The 22,725-nt window shown below is 36.9% G+C and overlaps 2 protein-coding genes across 5 annotated transcripts in view; one reads left to right on the forward strand and one right to left on the reverse strand.

The window, feature by feature from the left end:
• The window catches only part of DCLRE1A (DNA cross-link repair 1A), a 45,185-nt gene extending 23,582 nt beyond the window's left edge, over nt 1-21,603 (reverse strand). The window contains exons 1-10 of one of the 2 annotated variants that reach the window (XM_089898195.1): nt 20,782-21,603; nt 19,143-20,260; nt 15,516-17,213; nt 13,927-14,060; nt 12,717-12,835; nt 9,706-9,846; nt 7,820-7,965; nt 6,885-7,039; nt 1,636-1,777; nt 454-639 (exon numbers count right to left, since the gene is read on the reverse strand). In XM_089898195.1, the coding sequence (XP_089754321.1) occupies nt 479-639; nt 1,636-1,777; nt 6,885-7,039; nt 7,820-7,965; nt 9,706-9,846; nt 12,717-12,835; nt 13,927-14,060; nt 15,516-17,213; nt 19,143-19,608 (3,162 nt within the window). In that variant the 5' untranslated portion in view covers nt 19,609-20,260; nt 20,782-21,603 and the 3' untranslated portion in view covers nt 454-478. Of the gene's footprint in view, nt 1-39; nt 640-1,635; nt 1,778-6,884; nt 7,040-7,819; nt 7,966-9,705; nt 9,847-12,716; nt 12,836-13,926; nt 14,061-15,515; nt 17,214-19,142; nt 20,261-20,781 lie in introns of those variants that run through there. The other variant, XM_022568707.3, reaches the window with a different exon arrangement.
• NHLRC2 (NHL repeat containing 2) overlaps nt 21,018-22,725 on the forward strand; it is a 62,838-nt gene continuing 61,130 nt past the window's right edge. For 2 of the 3 annotated variants that reach the window (XM_022568710.3, XM_022568711.3), the window contains exon 1: nt 21,019-21,451. In XM_022568710.3, the coding sequence (XP_022424418.1) occupies nt 21,274-21,451 (178 nt within the window). In that variant the 5' untranslated portion in view covers nt 21,019-21,273. Of the gene's footprint in view, nt 21,452-22,725 lie in introns of all 3 variants that reach the window. The other variant, XM_089898196.1, reaches the window with a different exon arrangement.

Below are 22,725 nucleotides of genomic sequence, written 5' to 3' on the forward strand. Positions count from 1 at the left end.
AATGTCAGTTATAAATCCTAAAAACCAAACGACACTATGGCAAATTTAAGATCAATTTTTTATTTAAGTATACATATCATAGAAAAGCTTTATCTCATAAAAATATGCCCCATATTAAATAATTTTAAAGATACGTAATTACTTACATATAATGCTTTCAACCTAGTTTATTATCATGAATCCTTTGGTCCCCAAACCTGCCTATGTTTACGCTCCTACTGTTGGATGCGGAATACAACAGCCCCACAGGGAGGGGCAAGAAACAAGGGTACTAGGCAGACCAGTCTCAATTATCACTGATGATGCTGAGAGGCCCTGCACTGTGAACATGTTATTCAAACGTAAATGAGAAAATAAGCTGTATGAGTGACCTTCATGAGGTTTTTCACATAAAGTGAAATATCATATCACTGAAGATTTAACTACTAACAAGCTAGGCCGAAGTTACTTAACTACTTCTGAGTCCTCTGAGGTAACATCAATATCCAGCTTCCAACTTCCACTCTTCAAAATATTTCTCCATTGTGCGCCTGGATCTCAAGGTGCCAACATTCACGGTAGGTATGATTTTCTGCGGCTTCAGCCATTGAACAAAACGTTTCATCTCTAGGTAGCTGCTGTGTTCACTATAAGGAATCCCTGCAACACGAAAGACAGTGCCTACTAAAAATCAAACTAATAAAGAAAACTGCACAAGCCCAAAATAAAATAAAAGAGAAAAGGAAAGCAATCCAGAGTATTTTTGCCAAAAATTCCTTGGTGCTTTTTTTCTGATAACAAAATCTGCTAGTATCTTTTACAAATAATAAATATTAAAATGATACAAAATCTTTTGAACATTAAAAAATTCTATTACTTTGCTATGTAGACACTTAATAATATGCATTTCTATAGATTCTTATTTATAAGTAGGCTTTTCTTTTTAAACAATTCTTCCCTTATTGATTTCAGGAAAATTCTGGAAGAAATATGAGTAAAATTTAAAGAGTAACCAGCAGAAGACTCTTGATTTCCACAGCAAGTAAGCAGATTCCATCCCCAAGCTTTGTACACATAAAAAGGAAAAAAAAAAAAATTAAGTACTAAAAATCTCTTCATCTTCTTTACTGAAGATCAAATACCTCAGAGAAAGGGGGAGAAAGGGTCCTGTTTTGAGTAAACTAGGATCCAAAAATGTTTCCATCAGCCATTATTGTAATAAGCCAATCTCTGAGGACACTGGTAAACATCCTCCAAAGATGAAAAAATTAAAGTCAAGTCTGTATCTCTTGCTGTCATCACATCTAATCCACTGTCTTCCTGTTCTCGGTGTCGCAGCGTCATTTAAACTTCCAGGACACAATGGCACTACCCACCCCTCCTTTCAAGTAGTTCTACAATCTCCCCTACATGTCACTGATCACACATATAGACTGATCTGTATTAGTCAATGTCTATTTACTACAGTCATACTCCTTTATATGCACTTACAACATACTAAAGATACAGGTGTAGAGCATGAGGAATGATTTGAACCTGTTAAATTATTAAAGATTCTTTGGTGCCTCTTTTTCCTTGGATCTTAGTTTTACTGCTTTTAAAAAAAAAAGTAAGGTAATTACAAACATTAAGAGTAAAAAAATTGAATAATTATACCATATATTGAAATGTTTCCTTTGGTCTGGGGAATAATACCCGCCATACTAGTTAACTTGTTAGAATGCGTCCATCCTGTAGGTCGAAAAGCCAAAATCTGATCATATTTCCCACCACACTTCTTCAAATGATTCTGTAAACCCTGTTAAATAAAAACAGGATATTTATTTAATGGTCAGTGAAGATGGTTTATATGGAATAAAACAGAATGATTAAAATGTTACATTGGCACAGTCACGGAGTTTTCACTTGGTGAACGTTAACTTGGAAAACCTAGTGCTGTGCTCCCCCCAAAAATAAAATCACCGAAAAAAAAACTTTTCCCCTTTACTTACCTAAGTTAAACAAGTTTAAGTACAGTCTGAGAAAAATAAGATGAGGCAACTTTAAAGATAAGTAATCATGTGTTTTAAAATTACAATTCAGATAGCTACCCAAAACAAACAAAACAAACACCTCTCCAAACCCTACAATTATTAGGATATTAGAGATACTAGCATCTAATACTATCCTTACGAGAGATACTGATATTAACACTGGTAAACATCAATCCAAACATATCCTCATACATATACACCAGTAGAGGTCTGACAGATGGATAAAATATGGAAATAACTTTATAATGGCATTATACTCAACTCAGACATACATTTTAAGATGCATAGTATCTAGTGTTCCCTTTTCAAGTGTTTACTCCTTTTCACCCTTTATGCATGAACTAGAATAATTTCAAAACTTTTCACAGTGCTATGATCAGAAATAATATGCTAATAAATCTTGAGGTCAACATTAGTGAGGTCACCATTAGTGAGGACATTAGGTAAGATTCTCAGAAAATCAATGACAAAGGTTCAACCTTTGAAAGATAAGAGAAATCCAGATAAATATAACAATGACAAGAGGGATACAAAAAAACTCTAATACTTTTCGGGCTAAAGATTCAACCCAGAGTGTCAAAGGCTTAGTGTAAATTTATAATAAAATTTTAATTTTATTTAAAATAATAAAAAACCTAAAGTGTATATAGTATCATCTTGGATTTCTAGAAGTCTTCTTTAACCATACATACTCTACTGAATTTTTAAAAGATGCTGGTAGGAAGTTCTGAAGAAATGATAAAGACAAATTCACTCATCCATCTATTCATTCGTTCAGTAAATATCTGTTCCAGTATTAACACCAGGTGCTGATGTCAGGGTGGTGAGACACAGCCTTCACCTTTTGGAAGTTTACAGCCTAAGGGGAAGACATCAATAAACACCACCTTCTGAGTCTTTTTTTTTTTTTTTTTTTTTTAATGGAAACCATCTGCCCTTTCCTAACTTTTTAAGACTCTCATCATCTATTATACCATCAGCACCTAGGAACTTACAGATTGATCTCTTCAGAAAGGACTCATTTTTTAGTATAAATTTCTAGAAGTGGAAACAGTTGAGGATTGACCCTCTTTTCCATTATTATCCAAGTGGATGAAGAGTGCCAATTTCTCTGAATCTCAGCACAGGAATATTACCTTTTTTAAAAGTACACCAATTTGGTAGAAGACAAACACATCATTTTTTTAAAAATTTTTCTTTTTGATTACTATTTAAAGGTTGAACAGTTTACTGTGTCTATCAGACATTAAGATTTCACTTGACAAATTAATAATAACCCTTTGATTTCTCTTTTGCATCAAATAATGATCTTTTATTAATTTGTATACCTACCATTAAACAGTCATATTTCTTACCAACTACTACCCCCTCAAAAAAAGTTTAAGTTATATAGCTATATAACTAAGTTTTCATTACCATATCCCTGGCCCCGCAAATTTTCAGATTTTTGTCTTACTTTGTCTAAGATCTATTGTAATACTATTTGCTTAATTACTAATCCCTCTCTCTTCCTGTCCTCACAAAGAAAAGGAAATAATAAGAAACAGGTTTAGGAGCAATTAAACACATAATATCATAAACTGAGAGTCCAGCTATCAATGCAGGTCATCAAACTTATCCATTCTCATTTGCCTCTGTTAAAACACTCGGGAGAACCCACTCAGAAGTAATTTCATGCTTTTCATGAGACAAATTAGAGTTACCATGAAAACATCATTAATCCGTGCCACAAACAAAAACATAGGATATTATCATATAAGCCAAACACACAGAGAAGACTGCTGACAGCCACTAGTCTTTCATTAACCACAACTGCAGAACTACTATCATGAGGAATTTTATTATCATTTAGTCAACATAAAGTCCCTGATCTATGACTTGTCTCTCTGTTTACTGGTAACCAGTTTGTGATTAAAATGCATTCAGTAGATGCCCCTAAAGTTATTTTTTCAGTATGCAAATAATCATCTATAACATTACTGTTATAATGTTTTACCACATCCCATGAATCAGGTTTAAATCAGAGGTGATAGTAAACTATATACTTACGTATATGAACTTGGGATGTTGAACTAGGTAGCACGAATGGTTTTATTTATAGGGTTTCTAAGTCTTTCAAGCCTGCCTTAGAAACCCTGACAATTGTATCAGGTTTACATTTTCACAAAAAAGTCATTAGCTCTGATACAATAAAACTATTTTGGGCTGGTAAGAAAAACTGGCTTTAAGTACTAACTAAAATATAGTCTTACGGTAACTGTCAGCTTCTGCTCCGTCTGTGTTCTGAAGATATGAAATTGTAAAAAATGTCATCAATATCTGGCCACTTGCATGGAGGAAGGGGAAGGGCTACTGAACGATACCAACAACTTATGACAAATAATGGAAATAATACAGGCAATGATTTCAGATATTCCTTTTTTTGTTTTTTGTCTTCAAAGCAGGCAACTGCCAGGTTTTTGGGTGTTTTTTAAGCATACAGTTCCGTGGTTGTTGGTATAGCCACCCAGTTGTATGACCATCACCACTACCTAATTCTAGAACGTTTCATCACCCCTGCGTAACACTGCGTTCATTAGCAGTCACGCCCCGTTCCCTCTCCCTGAAGCCCTGGAAACCACTCATCTACTGACTTCTTCAGATTTACCTATTCTGGATGTTTCATATAAATGGAATCACACAATATGAGGCCCTTTGTGTCTGGCTTCTTTCACTTGGCATGTTCTCAATGCTCATTCACATAGTAGCATGTAGCAGTAATTCGTTCCTTTTTACAGCTGAAGAATATTTCTATTTTATGTATATATAACATTTTGTTTATCCATCCATCATTTGATGGACATCTGAGTTGTTTCCAGGTTTTTGCTATTACGAATAATGCTGCTGTGAACATTTGTGTAGAAGTGGACACATGTTTTCAATTCTCCTAGGCATATACCTAGGACTGGAATCACTGGTCATATAGTCACTCCATGTTTAACTTTGAAAGAAATTAACAAACTGCTTTCTAAAGCAGCTGCACCACTTAAAAATCTCATTAGCAACGCATGAGGGTTCCAGTTTCTCCATATCCTCACCAACAATTGGCACTGTCTTTCTTAGTACAGCTATCCTTGAGAGTGTAAAGTGGTGTCGCACTGTGGTTTTGATCTGCAATTCCCTGATGGCTAACAGTGTTGATCCTCTTTTTATGTGCTCCTTGGCCATCTGTACACCTCATTCATTCCTTAGCCCTCTGCTGTCACTGGCTTTCTCCAACATCACTTCACTGAAACAGTTCTTGTGCAGGTCATTTTTTCCTTATATGACCTCTCCACAGCATATGGCGCTTTTAAACACTATTCTTGAAAAGGTCTAGTCCCTTCATTTCCATAATATTCTGACTTCCCCACTCCTTTTGTCCCCCTAAATGGATAATTTGTCCAAATGAAACTAAGTTAGCAGGAAATAAGGCTGTATTGCATGAAGTAATCTTTATAAAAATTATAAAAATATGCTATACCCTCCACAGGATATCAGTGTTCATTTTATAATTAACCAACATCCTCATTAGCCTCCATTAAACTGGACGCCTCTCAAATTTAACACGTTTGCAAAGCTGGCTTAAACACCAATGGACAACCCTATGACCTGATTATCCTAGACATTTTTATAAATTATATACTCATGAAAATAGGCCATAAAATTTTTACCATAATCTCATGAAAAGACTAGTTACACCAGTGAGAATTTCCTTACTCAAGGGATAGAACTAAAATCTTAATTTTCTTTACACAATGTAAGTGTTATTATTTATAAGACAGATACAGCAATCAACACCTAAGCTATTTCAAAAAGCTCCATAAAAGTTATTTCATAAACATTATAGCAAAATTAAAAACATATTTTTTGGTGTACATTATGTTCTGAATTACTTTTTTTTTTTTTAAGAAGATGTTGGGGGTAGGAGTTTATTAATTTATTTATTTTTGCTGTGTTGGGTCTTCTTTTCTGTGTGAGAGCTTTCTCTAGTTGTGGCAAGTGGGGGCCACTCTTCATCGCGGTGCGTGGGCCTCTCACTATCACGGCCTCTCTTGTTGCGGAGCACAGGCTCCAGACGCGCAGGCTCAGTAGTTGTGGCTCACGGGCCTAGTTGCTCCGCGGCATGTGGGATCCTCCCAGACCGGGGCTCAAACCCGTGTTCCCTGCATTAGCAGGCAAATTCTCAACCACTGTGCCACCAGGGAAGCCCTGAATTACTTTTAATACATAGGTTTGATGTATTCCATTGCAAGGTGTCAAAACGTTAGTAAATGGAATGAATCTTAGTATCTGAATAAATCTGACAAATGAGCCCCCATAAATCACAGGGAGGTCATGTCATATGTATCTTAATTTATATCTCAGAACTAGCACTAGAATTTTCTCTTTCACTTCTACTGTTTCATTTAATCCTCACAAGTATATTTTCAACGTATACCAATGTTATAGTGGCTTAATATTATACAGAATAGACCTGAAGAAAAGTAAGAACTCCCTGGAATTCTCCACTCATTTCCCTACTCATCCAGGAAGAATGGAGAACAATCTCAGAATGTTTGAATGACCAGAGAGCTGCACACTTTTCTATTTTTGTTTCTTCCTTTATGACAGTTCTCTAGTTCTTAAACTCCTGGTGGGCATATGAATTACTCTGTACAGCTGCACACACACACAAACTTAAAACATTTAAAATTCCACTTAAAAGATTTTCTAGGGCAAAGTTTACTTTGACTCCACTGTAACTGAATTCCTCTACGTTAAACGCAAGTAAAATGGGATTCTAGTTTACAATCATCAGATTGCCTCTTCTAGTTCATCCTAAAAAGACATGTCTCTTGAATGCTTACCTACCTTAAAATTAATTTGCATCATTGGGAGAAGGTGAACCAGCGAATTGCACATGTCTGTAGTGATGAGGGAATTAATTTCTGGTATATTGAAGCACTGTAATGTATTATATTTTTCTTTGGACACGCCCACTTTTGAACCTAAAACATCAGCAATGGCTAAAGGAAAAGTTTAAAAAGAGTAAAATTACAGCTTATGAAAAAAAATAAAATTACAACTCAACTTTAAAATAAGAATTTACCAAATTAAAAGAAATTCAAAACATTCACACTTTTGCCATAATATCTCAAAAAGGCTGAACAGGTTTGTCAGTTAACTATGTGGAATAAATTGTGAGAAAGCCAAGAATCTATTTTTAAAGACCTAGTATTTAAAAATTGCATAAGATGTATGGAAAGAGTTAGAGGGAGGGAAAAAACAAAATTTGGAGGAGTTAAAACCTTAGCTTTATCATTTCACGTCTTAATGTTTGACATTATGGGACCACAGTTAAGAAGAAATGGAAGTGCTTTGCAAAATAGTACAATACTATGTAGACAAACTACAGTTACATATCCAAAAATCATTTAGGAACAAAAACTAAAACTGGTCTCTAAAATAATTAATTGATGGTTATCATCAAAGAATGCAATGAAAGACCTATGCACTGGTCATCTTTCAAAGTTTACTAAAATACTAATGTAGCATGGACTTTTGCTCTATAAACATTTTGTAGATATAAAGGCTACCGTAAACATACTTATCAAATGTTTCCATTAAGTTCAGGCTTTCAAAATTTAAATGAATCAAACTCTATCAAATTTTTCTTTCAACCTCAAAGGTAATATTGAACTGTTTCAGGAAATAAATATCAACTGAAAGAACAGAGTCTGAAAGGGCTTTATGCAGAAAGAATCTGATCTTTAGAATACAGTAAATTAGCTACAGCTACCACCCACCTAGGAAGACTTTCTCTTTTCCAATAGCATAAGTGCCACAGACAACAAGAGCACGTGGGTTTAGAGTTACAGTCTCAAAGGCAGTGTTGATGGCAAACTGGATAACCTCTTGCTGAGACGGAAAAGAGTATTCTGGGCTGCAATATCTGTAATATGGAAATATGGTACTTATTAAAAGAACAACAAGAAAGTCATAGCATTAAGTTGGATGCTATTTTAGAAAACAAGCTTTAGCAAAATTACATACAACAGCAGTATAGTACATTAACGCCACCGCAGTTATCTCACCAGTGCCTGTGGTTAAAATATTTGTTACCAGCTATTGATTATTTATGATGGAACTATACATTTCAATATACCTTTTTAATTATATTTCTTTTATAACCCTCAAATAAAGAAACTGCATTTTTTTTCCTTCAAGAATATTTCTAGGTAGCTATTTTAGCTATGAATTATAAGCCTTAATATCTTTTTTTTTTTAACCCCAATCCCTATCAAAGGAAATATGATTTATAGGGATTATCTTTTTGGACTAAAGAATTCTGATTTAGTTTAAAAAAATTACATATATATATATATATATATATATATATATATATATACATTTTTTTTTTTTTTTTTGCGGTACGCGGGCCTCTCACTGCTGTGGCCTCTTCTGCTGTGGAGCACAGGCTCCGGACGCGCAGGCTCGGCGGCCACAGCTCACGGGCCCAGCCGCTCCGCAGCATGTGGGATCTTCCCGGACCGGGGCACGAACCCGTGTCCCCTGCATCGGCAGGTGGACTCTCAACCACTGCGCCACCAGGGAAGCCCAAAAAATATATATATATTTTAAGATAATGAAACTGAACATGAATTTGGTGAAGTAGCATTAAATCAAACAGTTAATATTCATCTGGTTGTTATTTTCTTTTAGGAGATATAGAAATATATATAGTATTATGGGACTACAGCAGATCCAGTTGGCTCTACTTCAATACAGTAACACCCAATGAAAAATTAACACTATTAGTTATAGATATTTGAGATGAAAATTAAGCACTTTTTCACGAAAAATCTCATAAAGTACACACATTAAAGAAATATTTTTCCAATTTTCAAAATTGTTTTTGCTGTTCAGCCATAATTCTTATTATTAAGAAAAGACTTAGTCCTTTCTCCTATAAATACTCACAAAGAAATCCAGAATTGTATGTAGAATTAAGTAACAAAGTTTAAAAAAAATTATTTTCTTAGTTCACCTAGTATTTAGGTGAATGGAAGAATTAACTATAGTATTAGAAAACTGGTTGTGGAAAGACCATCTCTTACTAAGATATGCCATCCAAACTCACTTCTTCTTGAAACAGGTTGAAATGGTTAATATAATTTCTGACCAATTGATGAGGTATTTCAATATATAAAAGAAGATAATAGCTTATACCATTATGTAGCACTTAGGAATTCAAGGTTGCCACTTATAGATTACCTTTTGGAGAAAGGAACAAAGTAAGTTTGAATATTCAGACAGAATCTCATTCTCTGTTTTTTTCTTCACAATCATGCTTAATAGTTACACAGACACTTTGAAAGGATAACTTTAAAGGGCGTTTTCCTAAAGTTTGCTCCCAAATTTTTCATCCTTGTTTCAGTAACAAGGTTTTTACATAAACCATATTTTCAAAAGGATATTAGATAAAAAATTGAGCTGGAGTCAGTTAAGCCATGCAATCCAAAATTTGTTCTTAAGTATATATTTTTTCAAACAGCATCCACCTAATACTTAAAATGATAATTGACAGTAAGCCATCATTTTGATTACCTAAGCAAAAGTTCAAATTATTCATAACATGCAGGGCAAATGCTGTTGGTGGAAAAAAGAAGTACACAAACAAAGTTTCTCTTACGTTGTATCTAAGTAAAGCGTGTGGACTTTCTGGCCTGCAAGAAGAGAACGTTCCATGGTGGGATCTGCTCTGAAGTCTCCAGTGTGTAGTATGACATAACCATTAGGAAGATAAAAAAGGATCATGACAGCACCTGGACAGCTGAACACAAACATTTCAAAGGGATATTCTTAACACAGGCAAAGCATCTAAAGAAAGAGTGTTCATTTCAATATCAACAAGTTAATATACTTTATTAGCTGACCACAATGACATAGCATTGCACTACAAAGGTATGTAGCATTTTAACTTAAGGAAGTTTATGTCACACACACAAAAAAAATGGTGGGCAGGAAAGGGTTAATTCAGCAGGCCAGTGTTGTGCAAACTCCACAGGTCCCCAAGAAAGGCCTGTCCTTAGGAATAGTCATTGGCTGGCCCTTGGGAGATAAGTTTAGAGTCCTTGAAATATTCTGCCTGCTAAGAGTGTTTTGTATGCCTGACACATTGGGCCACGTGTTACTAGTCTGATAAGATAGTTTATGTTAACAGTGTGATCTATGGTGAATATCTGTCTTTGCTCTAGGGGACTGGCGTCTAAGTACCCCAGGTCAATCAGCATGGGTGCTGCATGTGTACATGATTGACCCTCAATAAAACCCCTGGATACCAAGGTTCAACTGAGCTTCCCTGGTTGGCCACACCTCCTATGTGTTGTTACACACTGTTGCTGGGAGAATTAAGCACATCTGTGCCACTCCACTAGAAGAGGACACCTTGAAACTTGCACCTGGTTTCTCCTGGATTTGCCTCCATTTTCCCTTTGCTGATTTTAATCTGTATCCATTCACTGTGATAAGCTGTAACCACAAATAAAACAGCTTTTCTGTGTCCTGTGAGTCCATCTGGTGAACCATTGAGCCTCAAGGTGGTCTCAGGGACCCCTGACACAATGGGGTTTGGAAATTACTGCCGAAACACAGAGAATTTTCATTTTAAATTCTAGGAAAACACAGGAAATAATTACAATTGTAATTAAAAACTTCCCCTTATCTCCCTGACTCCCAAATTCAGGCCCTGATGACTTCACTAGAGATTTTCCACTAAACTCTTAGGGAAGAAATAATAATAATTACTACATGACACCTTTTAGAAAATAGAGGAAGGAATATTTCATGAGACCAGTATTACTCTGATATCAAAATAAGACAAAAGTGTAGTTTAAAAAAACCCCTATAGACCAATATACTTTTTAAAACAGACACAAAATTCCTTAACAAAATATTAGCATATCAAATCCAGCTATATATTTTGAAAAAGGGTAATACATGAAGACCAAGTGGGGTTTATCTCAGTAATGCAAGGCTGGTTTAAGTCCATCTTTGTCATTTACCCCATTAACATTATAGAGGACAAAATTGTATTATCACCTCAACAGATGCCAAAGAAACATCTGACAAAGTTCAACACCCATTCATGATTACAAACTCCCAGCAGAATAGGAATAGAAGGGATTTTCCTCAACCTGATAAAAGGCATCTATGAAAACCCTATTGCAAACATCATACTTAACGGAGAAAGACTGAAAGCGTTCCCCTTAAGATCGAGAACACGGCAATATGTCTGCTTACATCACTCCTATTCAACACTGTATTGAAGGCATAATCCCATACAATAAATAAGAGAAAAAATATCATTCTAAATGGAAAGAAAGAAGTAAAACGAAAGCATCTTTATTTGTGGATGACATATGTAGAAAACTTTCAAGAATCTACAAAAAACCTACAACTAATGAGCAAGCTTAGCAAGGTCTCAGGATACAAGATCAATAAACAAAAATCAGTTGTCCAACAAGAAGTGAATGGAAAAAATAATTGTATTGTGTCCACACAATAGACAGTACTCGGTAAGTAAAAGGAACACACAACAGCATGAATGAATCTCAAAAACATGAGGAGTGACAGAAGCCAGATACAAAACAGAAGATACTATATGATTTCATTTAGATGAATCCCTAGTAAAGACAAATCTAATCCATAGTCATAGAAAACACATCAATGGTTTCCTGGGTCAGAGTCGGGGTTTGGGATTGACTGGGAAGGAACACAAGGAAAACTTTTGTGGTGGGGAATATTTTCCATATTTTTATTGTGGTGGGAATTACATGGGTGTTTACTTTTGTCAAAATTCAGCAAAGATTTAAAATGGGTCCATTTTATTTATGCAAATTGTACCTCAATAAAGTTGACCAAAAAAAAAAATCAGAACCTGAGTTATCATAATTGGTGATTAAAAAAATAAACAGCAGCGAAGTTAGCAGACAAAAACTTATAGGCAACCTGAAAAAATAACAAGCCTGGATTTTAGGAAACCTAGGTTTAGTCTTAATTTTAATTCTCTAGGCATCTATGATCTCTAAGGTACATAAGGCTAACATTCTATGGAAATTACAAAGATGCATAGCTGACTGACAGTTACATTTTGGCAATGTGAATCCTGACAGTACTTTACATTTAAAAAAATGAGGGAAAAAGAAAACCAATTTCCAAGAAAAAAATCTTCCAAGACTTTAGTATCAAAAACCTAAAGGATTTCTTAAAGGAAAAAAAAAAACCCTCTAGAATCTGAATGGAGTACCAGCTGTTAATTTGTACCAGCTGTTAATTTATGTAAGTGATATTAAAGAAAATGGCAAAAGGTTATCTCTTAAAGAACAGCAGCAATATGTTAAAAGATTAAAAAAAATAAGATGGAGTCTCATGTAAAGCATAGTAATTTAAACTGCATTAAAAAATGGGTTAGAGAACACTTAGAGAACTCTCTATGTTTAATTTTTGATCCTGTAATTGGGTACATTTTTTTTTAAAAGGAGAAACACACTTTACTTAACTGTTTCTTATCTTACTTAAATAAGACATTTATGAAATACCAAGCATAATAGTTCCAATAAAAAGTTCTTAAATAACCATGCAATGTGTTTTCCTTTTGAATATTTAAAAATAGGGTATTACTAAGGTAACTTTAATACTTACTGATTGGCATCTAGCAAAACAACCTTGACACCATTCACTATACATTCAGTGTCTGTTGGCAATGGATGGATATATTGTTCTTGCACGTGAAGTTTGCTCTTCAACAGATTGCCAGTTATCTGCAAAACAGGATGTGCTTATTGCTGATACATTAAAACATTAAATATGTCTTTTATTTCGTATCTAGTTTAGAACCCAAACATCTTAATAATCTCCTGGTTCTGCCACTTATACTCGTGTAAACCCTCCAGAATGCCAGGAAGAACTTTCTAAAATGACTGTGTCACAACTCTGCTTAAACACGGTCACTGATTCTCCCTCACCTGTAAAAAGTCCTTCATCCCCATCATGTCATACAAAACCCTTCATGATCTGGCCCCTACCCATTTCTGTGGATTTATCTCCTGTTATTCCCTATCTTGTCTTTACTGATTTTGAATTATCTGAAGTTCCTGGAATGGGCATACTTCTTAGGTGTCTGTGCCTTTACACAAACTCTTCTCTACCTGGAAGGCTCTCTCCTCTTTCCTCTACCTTGCTCTGAAATGAGACAGACCTGCGTTCAAATTCTGGCTCTGCCATTACTAGCTCTGTGACTTAGGGCATGCCACTTAACCTCTCCAAGCCTCAGTTGCTTCATTAATAAAAAGAAGATAATTCAAGAATGCTTGAGGATAAAATCAAATTCTAGCCAAAGCCCTTAGTAGTACAAATTAAAATGCTCACCTTTTAATAATTATTTCAAGGTATCTCTTTCACTGTGAAACTTTTTCTAACTTTAGCCTAGGACACAGTAAAGCCCCGCTTCTCCCTACTTTTAGGCATTCTGTTCACTTTTCTATTACAATACAGATCCCATTGCGGTACTGTTTGTGAATGTGTAGCCTGAAAGCTCCCTGAAGTTAGGTATTTTGCCTTGAGTGTCTTTTTAGGCATTCAGTAAATATTTACTGAATGAAACTTACATGTTTCAGTACATCATGAGGTATCAATATTTATTGTTTCCACATAACAAAGCATAATTTAAAAAATCTATTGTAACTATTGACAATAACTCATTTACTTTTAGAATCTCAATGTGGAGTCTGTTTTTTCATATATTTTCTAGAAGAATGATAGATCTTACAATCTTAATTACCTTTTTTTTAACCAGGCTGGTTAGAAATCTGCTGCATTCTACAAATTCAGGATTTAGAATACTAAAACTTACCTCACTACAATAAACAGGAAACGTGAAGTTTTTAGACAATCCAGCATAATGATCAGAATGAAAATGTGTGAGAAAATAGGCCGTGCAACCTTCAACCAATCCATACCGAAAGGCATCGACTGTAAAGCCAGTTCCTACAATGAAAGCACCAACACAGCTGCTTGAGCGATAGCTAACTAAGTAAAAGCAACCCAATTTGCTTATATAGCAAACCCTCTGACACCTTTACATCTCATTTCCAACTTAACTTTACATTTTAATTTAAAAATCTACACCACATAAATTCAGCAAAAGGTGATACTAGAGACGAAAATGAGTCTTATAAGTTTCCATTAAATATCCCAGTATAGGCTTTTTAATGAATAACTGTACAAAAAAAATTAAAAATACTAAGCTACAAATGAGTTACCTTTTTGTTTTGCTGAATGTTTTCACAATACTTACTGGGCACCTAAACTCCTTTACTTCTGCAAAACAGCAAAAGGAGAATGCTAACTTTCTTTTAAAACATGAATTCTCAATGGGGGTGATATTGGTATGCTCCTAAGGGGCAAAAATGGTTGATGACCCAAATAATCTAATGGCCCTCCAAAGGGCCACAGTACAATAACACATAAACAGGGTATCTGTAGCATTTGAATTTCATTGTGGGAGGTGGGGAGGAGGAAGGGAAACAAACAAACAAACAAAAAGCCTAAACAGCTCCCTAGAGGAGCAATAATGAAAAAAAAATAAAAAAGATTGAGCTGTTCTGAAATTTGTTCATGAGAAAAAACAAGTGCGCTGGCTGTGATATGCAGGTAAATAAACATACCTCCACAATTCTACGGAGGCCTATCCACACATGGCCCACTAATTCTGGGCTCACTTAAAATACAGAAAATTAATCAAAATAATTATTAAAAACAGAACTGGTACTATGATGTACATAAATGCTTTTCTTTACATAAATATTTTGAACAAATTATACTGAATAGATTTAGAATATCAAAAAAGCATATTAAAAATTTTTTCTGAAACCAAGTATATTTGGGCAGTTTTATATCCTTTTCAGAAAAAGGGTACCTGTTTTCTTCAATAATAAATTCATTTTACAACACATTTTTCTACTAACTCATCTATGAAGACATGAGAAATTATAAGAACATGAAAAGACTGAGAAACTAAGTTATGATATGGTTTAAAAATGTTTAGCATTTATTATGACCTGTATAACCTGTGACATTTTCCTTCTTCGAAGCTATTTAGTACTTGCATTTTTCTTAAGTGCTTAGAGACTGTTATTATGGTTACTTACAGAGAGCCTTTCCTCCTTCTGTATTAAGCTGATCTATATGAATCTTTGTCAGATCTGTAATATCTATCTAAATAGTATAGTACCTTATATATAAAATATGTTTAATAAAAGTTTGCTGAATTGAATGGAGTAAAAAAGATTAAATAGGAAAAAAGTCTGTTACAGGTCAATGAGGTATAAAAAGTAAACACACAAAAAAATTGTTTCACACACACATAACATGGGCAATGAACATGTAATACAAAAAAGTTGCATCTTTGTAGATATAGTAAGCCTTGATATTTCAACTTACCAGGTATTTTCTTATAGAATGGACATGTCCTTTTCCTTAATTCTCCTGCATTTGATGACTCTGGGATTTTCGTGTTCCCTCTCTGCAGCCTGCCACGAGCTGATTTTACGAAGACTCTGTCTTTACTTAACTTGACTGTTCCAGGTTCTGTCTTGTTACGGTGACCTGAACTCTTCTGATGTACTCCTTCCTGCAATGAATCTGACTTTTTAAGTCTCTTTCTTTGATGCTGTGACCTCTTACGAGAAAGTTCCACAGAGGGCTGACTCTCACTTAAATTATTTGCCTCTAATTCTAAATCACTTAAAGATTTTTCTGTTTTCCTCTTGCGCTGCCGGGACCTCTTTCCATTAGGACTTACAACTGTATTTAAGTTCACCCCTTCTAATGCACTTTCCACCAGCAATTTCTCTTCTTTTCTTTTGGGTGGTAGTCCAAAATACACACCTATATCCATTTGCTTCATTACCTTAGTAGAAGGTTGTGATGCATTACACTTAGGGCCAGATAGCAATATTTTCAAAGACTTAGCAGCAGTAGGTGTACTAGAAAATATCGCTGTATTTAAAGCTGTAACTTTACTGTCCAGCATACCATCTAATGCCTTTCTGCAGAAACATGCTGAGTTCGTATTGTGCTTAGCATTGAAATTCTTACTTGATAATTCTCTAGTTTTACTTTGGGTTGGTTGGAAAGAATGACACCCTCCTCCCTGGCTTTCAAAAGGTTTTGACATTTTACTCTTAAGTAAGGGAAGAGAAATTTGATTGTAAACAGCTGATTCTTCAATTACCTGTTTCTCTTTATTTGATTGAGATGAGTGAAATTCTGGCTCATCAGGTTTTGCTTTAGTGGCTTGGTAACTAGGAGAAGTAAACCTCTCTGCTAATGCAGGTGGAAACCATATAAAATCATCAGTATATGCTGGATCATCACGTAAAATAATACTCTTATTTTGGAAAGTAAGTTGAGACGAATCATTTAGAGTGTTGCATTTATACAATTCTTCATCGTATTTATCCTGAGTTAAGAAGCTATCCACTTCGGGGCAGCTCTCCTCCTGGTCCTTCAGTAAAGGGTCATGGAGTTTTTTAGACAAAGTGGAGCTATTTTCATATTCTTCTAAGCTGCCATCTTTAGAGCTTTCTGTAAAAAATAGTTCCTGTTGTGAATCATCCAGCTTTTCATCTGTATCATAAGTTTCTTCATCACTTTGAAGTGGAGAATAGGAGATTTCACAGTTGCTAAAGTCATTTTCTGGCAATGTCAAATTTATGTGTTCTGGGCTGTTTTGACTGTCTAATTCTTCAGCAAGAGGCAAATCAAATCCTACCAGTTTGTCATTATTAACAAGTTCTGTAAATTGTGGGACTTGTTGGGAAGTTTGGATATTTGTCGAAGAGGAAACCTTTTTATCAGTTTCAGTTGGAGACTGAGATTTTCTTAGACATTGTGTCACTAACAAGGGATCAGTTGAAACATTTTTTTTAAAGTTATCTGTTTGTTTCTGATATGAAGACCATCTTTCCTTAAGGCTACAAAGAAAGCCTGAATTAGTCTCACCGAAACTCCCACCTGACTCATGGGATGGATCGCTGAAAGGACTATTACTAGCCCTGCTTTGAGCTAGCAGGTGATGAGTGTATCTCTTGTAATGAGAAGGAATTGTTGAGGAACACTGAAGAGCATCAGGACACTCTGAAAATTTTAATAAAGAAAAAAGTATTACCGGATCAAAGCACAGACTAAGCTTTGACAGTATTAGCACTACAAATTAACATGTAAGTGGAAAGTCATCAGTCCAACTTTGAGGCCTTAGGACAATAGCTATCATTATATAAACAAAAAATCAGCACACAATAACAGCAATCCAGTATGGTTTTGGAAGGTGCTAGTTATTATTTTTAAATCAATATATTCTTTTAAATTTCTTTTCAAATACTCTTCCCCCCCCCAGCAAAATCTAAGACTAACACCTTTTTCTCCCCACTAAAAACTTTCACAAATATGAGCTCCTCCAAAATGCATGTCATGCTTGCACTAGGTATTTCTGAAGCAGGTGCTACAAATTGATCCCATCAGTTTCACTCCGTCACTATTGCTCAAGCAATAAAGAGTAGAGAAGGCTGGTATGTCTCTCACAGACTAAAAGTTCTACCTCAATTTTTGTCTTATCAGGTAACACATACGTATGACAGTTGCAGTACCAAATTAGGTTCCGTTATTTAATATTCACACTGTATATAAAACAGTAATAGCAATCTTAATTACAGCTGTTCATACCCTAAACATTTTAGGTTCTGTTCTAAGATTTGAAATTCAGTTTGATAAACCGGTTAATAATAAGGCTTTAATAATCTGGAAACTATTCCCTGTCATACCTTTATGACTGAGAAACAGTCTGTAAAGCATCTTGGCATACCCCACCCCTTGTATGTTCATTTTCAGGCCCGTCAAAAAATGATCCACCCCCACAAAAAGAAGATGTCACATTAAACTGGAGACTTCATTGCTTAAAAATTAAGTTAAAACCACCTCATAAAAGTATATGTTATAGAATAAAATTCAATTCAAGAAGAATCCACCTGAGATTATCTGTTCAAAGGAGTTTAATCAGTGAAAAAACCAAGAGAAAAACTCTTTGAGGTGGCTTCATCTATGAGATATTTCACCCTGACTGCTCACCATGGGATTCCAGCTGCCATTTCTGACTTTCAAGCCACTGAAAAACAAATTACTAGCATTTGATGAGGCTTTCTCGGTTGTATAAGGCTAGTGCCAATTTTTTTTAAGTTATTTTGCATCTTCATGCAGTACTTTAAAATGAGAACTGGAAGTTAATAATAAAACGTATTCTGAATCATAGTTAACACGAAAGCCATACTGAATATTATTTTTATTTTAATGAATTTTGATTCTTTGAGATTTAAAAATTTATGTATGGTATATATAACTTTTAAATAATCAAATCATCAATAACCATCCATTCTCCATATACTACAAGTAGGATTTTCTACATATTAAACATGATATTTATTATATAGTTTAAATGATAACAGAAACATAGTATTACTTCAGTTCTCATTTGGCACAATTTTATTTATTAGAATCTTAATAACCAAACACTCCTTCCTAGTTCTTCTTTCTGTCCATTAGCATGATGACCCCAACACAGCCGTATTTAGAAGGCTGGACTACATTCATGATTCTCTAAAAGTCTGTTTCATAAAAGATAACAAAATGGGCAAGTTGTTTAGCTTTTAAGAACCCTCATCTATCAGATGTCAATACCACCTACCTTATGCAGGTGAAAATATCTACCATAATATGTGCTCAATTAACATTTATGAAAAATCACAGATTTTTCGGGACTCTTATGAAATAGTAAAATGCATTTATACTGTTTTCAAGTTTGCAACTTGAATTGACTGTTATCTTTTTACCCTTCACAAGAAGTGTAACAATGCATTACCTTGTTTCCTTCTACGGTTAAGTCATTTATACTTTGAGTATCTCATCTCATTTTTGGTTTACTGCTTACCTGGCTTGTTTCACTGGACTGATATGTCTGGCCTAATTCAGGTCTTTTTGACTATTTAGAGTCCACTATCTTTTTTGGAATCTTACCTGTTTCGGAGACTGGTATGGAATCCAAACACTCAAAAACATGCCATCGAGGTGTTTGACCTAGCAAGGAGGAAAAAGGCATCTGGCAGTTTGGACAGTACCCATCATAAACCGGTCGTATCTTCGGAGACACGTGTTTGTTTTTGTGAGTCCTACGGTGCTTTCCTGGAGTGGCCTCCCTGTCTTGACACTGCTGAATACCGTCTCCACAACTAGAGTTCTGACTGGAAGCGACAGAAGTCTGACTGTCTGTTTCTCCAAGGCACGTTTCGGGGGCCTTAACCTTCTTTTTACCTTCTACAGTTCTTTTTTTATTTCTGTTTCGTTTTGACTGGTATTGTCCATCTGTTGCTTTCTCAACAGATTTTGGAATATTCTCAGAGCAATTATTTGGATGTACTGGTTTGGGTTTTCTTTTGGATTTGTATTCCCAGATGTCTTGTTCCAGAAAAGCATCCTCTAACATGGCAAAATGATTTTGATCATTAAAGAAGCACTAATCTTAAGTAAATTGAGGGTCTATGTCTTGTTTCAAAAATTTTAAATGGAATTATTTTGCTCAGGAAAAAGAAGTAACAGAAAACCCACCAACTTGATGGGAATCTAAAGCTCTGATGATGATTATATTGGCAAACTACAAACCTTATACATGAGAACACCTGCTGTTTCATTTATAGCACAATAAAATTAACATCTGAGTTTTCCATTGTGTGTATTTCGTTCAGGTATCTTGGCTTTTTCCAGGACTTGATTCATAAAAAGTAGTATCAGTAATACTTTGAACACTAAACCCTAATGGGAAGTATAGGTTTAACAGTTCAATCTTAGAAGGAGCTTCGTAAAATTGTTATAAAGCTCCTGTCAGCTCTCTTTCAACCGGACAATTGTCCAAATAATTCACAAACCCAACCACAGTCCCTGGGCAACTGGCTCAGCAGGTGTTCCAAACACTTAATGGCTACTTCAGTTTCCTAGTGACACTAGTCACACCATAATCAAATGTGTGTGATTGGCAAAAAAAAAACAAAAACGCGCCCTTATCCGTGACTGGTGGATATTCGACAACTTCAGTTTCCTGGGTCAATCCAGTATCTTCCTCCAGCGGCAATGAACAAACACTGCACAATGAACAAACAAAATTCAAGTATGTGAAGTTGTGCTTGCACTGAGGCCACCCACACTCCTATCTCCAGACCCCAGAGGTGGTCTGCCTGAAGGTGATCAGCTCTCTCTCCCGCAGCCTCAAAACCAAGCTTCACCTGCCTGATGCCTCCCACCGGCTCGACCGCCTCTTTGGGCATTAAAGGCTGCAAGGCCAGCGGAGTAGGCCCTCATCCCCTCCAGGGAAGGGAGCGAGGGAGCTGCCAGCACAGCTCGCTCCACAAAAGCCACCAGTGCTCTCCACTTCTGAAGACAGAGGCCGGGCCCTCAGGGATCCCCGCGGTCGCCCACCTGCCACCCTCGCGCCTCGGGAGTAGCTCCAGCTGCGTCCGCTCCCATCGTGCCCCCTCCCCCTGCTTGGCTGACAATCTATTCGCACCCGCACTTTCAGCACTGCAGGGTAACAAAATGCTGCGTTTGCATATAAGCCAAGGCCATTGGCTAGTCGCTCACAACTTTAAAAAGCCTACTCCTTTACCTTTCGTGCCGTGGCGGAACAGCTTCGCGTTCCCAATGCTGTGTCGAATCGGCTGATCTGGTCTAAACGTGAGACTTTAAAAAGAAAAAGTTAGGACCCTTTTAAATCCTACGGATTTATTTTGTTTTGTTTTAGTTCTAAAACCTGCTAATTTCCAAAGTGAAGGGTGAGGAATTGTTCTCTTGGAGCTTCTAGAACGCTGGCCCAGAAGCCTTTTCCATGTTGAATCTGGCGCTCTGAATGTCCAGGCTCAGCTGCGGCGAGAAGATTTAGAAGGGGCGGGGTAGGTTGGGACGGTAGTTTAATTACGTGCCTGGGAATTGCGTCAATTTGTACTTTAGCATTTGAAAAAAGTGCTGTGAACGTGGAGTGGGGCTGGTGGAGAGTGAAGCGAATGTGCGGTTTTGAAACCAGAGGACCGTAAGTTCCTCTCCCTCCAAACGAGACCGTCCCGCGGGCTCTGCGGCCGCCTCTGGACCGTCCGGAGAGAACATGGCGGCGCCCGGAGCCCGGAGCTGCAGCCTCTCGGGCCTGCTCCCGGCTCAGACCTCGCTGGAGTACGCTCTGCTCGACGCCGTCACCCAGGAGGAGAAGGACAGCCTGGTCTACCAGTATCTGCAGAAGGTGGACGGCTGGGAACAGGACTTGTCAGTGCCCGAGTTTCCGGAAGGTGAGGGGCTGGCTTCGGGGTGGGGACCCCTCCCGGAACCTCCCCTTCCTCGGGGACGGCGCCCTCCCCTGAAGCGGTGGGCTAGGCGTGGTTCTGCGGCCGCGCCGGGCAGAGGCGCTTCGCCCAGCCGAGCCTCTGTCCCCAGGCGGCGGCGGCGGCGGCGGCGGCGGCGGCGGAGGAGGAGGACCGGGGGTTTGTGGAGGGCGGGCACATGTATCTTTGTCTCTGTTTCCTCCCTATCTGCCCGGGCCGTGTGTTAACTCAGTAGACTTTCCCTGACTGTTTCGTGACCCCTGTTGGCAGTGATTCCAGTGTCCGCGCCCATTCAGTCTGGTTGCCCAGCATCGTCATCATCTTTGTGCGTCATCCTAGCTTCCATTTATTGATCACTTCTTATGGGCCACACACAGCCCTAAACACAAGGGTATTATCTTATTTGATCCTCTCTGCAAACCATTTGAGGTGCTCTTCTTAGCCCTGTTTTATAGTTGGGAAACTGAGGCCCGGGGACAGGGAGGTTAAGTCGTCTGCCGAGGGCCTCACAACTGAGAACGGCTAGAGTTGGATTATACAGACACCCCTCCCCCCCCGTACTGCATCGGCCGGTTTCTTAACTGTGTCACACTCCTCCGTTCAAAGTCGTGAACCTTGTAATTTTAATAAATCTGAATCAATTATGGCCAGCTTCCAGGTTTGAATCCTGGCTCTGAATGTTTGGAGCACGAGGGAACTGATAGTCCCAGCAGTGCTGTTTGTGAAGCTCATCTTGCTATGATAAATGAAACCGAACTTTACCTTCTTTGGTTGGGACTGGCATTGTTTTGACTGGTGGTGTTGGCGTGTCTCCTGGCATGACACTGAAACCACATGTATAGTTAATTGGTTCGATGTGGCAGGGTTCAGTATCTCATGGGAGGTCTATTGGAACCTTGCCTCTGACGACAGCCTCGTCTTTCGAAGCCTTTTGCTCTCGCCTTCATACGTGCTTACTTTATCTGTTATTAATCCTATACTGGACTTGAATTATTGTGGAATTCTATCAAAAGAATTGGGTGCATTAGTGCTTATCCCATCAAAGAAACTTTAAAAGTTTATATACATGAATGTGTATTTTTTTTAAAAGTCTGTAAGAAGTTAGTTATATATCGTACCCTGTCGTAAAACGGGCATGCCAGCAGCTAGGATTTGGGCCAGTGTTTTTATTTTCTTGTTTGTATCTACGATGAGTGTATTTCATTACTATGAGATTTGATCTTTGTGACTCATACATAATA

The sequence above is a fragment of the Delphinapterus leucas genome, chromosome 16 (assembly GCF_059928025.1).
Source record: "Delphinapterus leucas isolate spDelLeu-1000000601 "Yukka" chromosome 16, BTC_Dleu_Yukka2, whole genome shotgun sequence".
Taxonomy (NCBI): domain Eukaryota; kingdom Metazoa; phylum Chordata; class Mammalia; order Artiodactyla; family Monodontidae; genus Delphinapterus; species Delphinapterus leucas.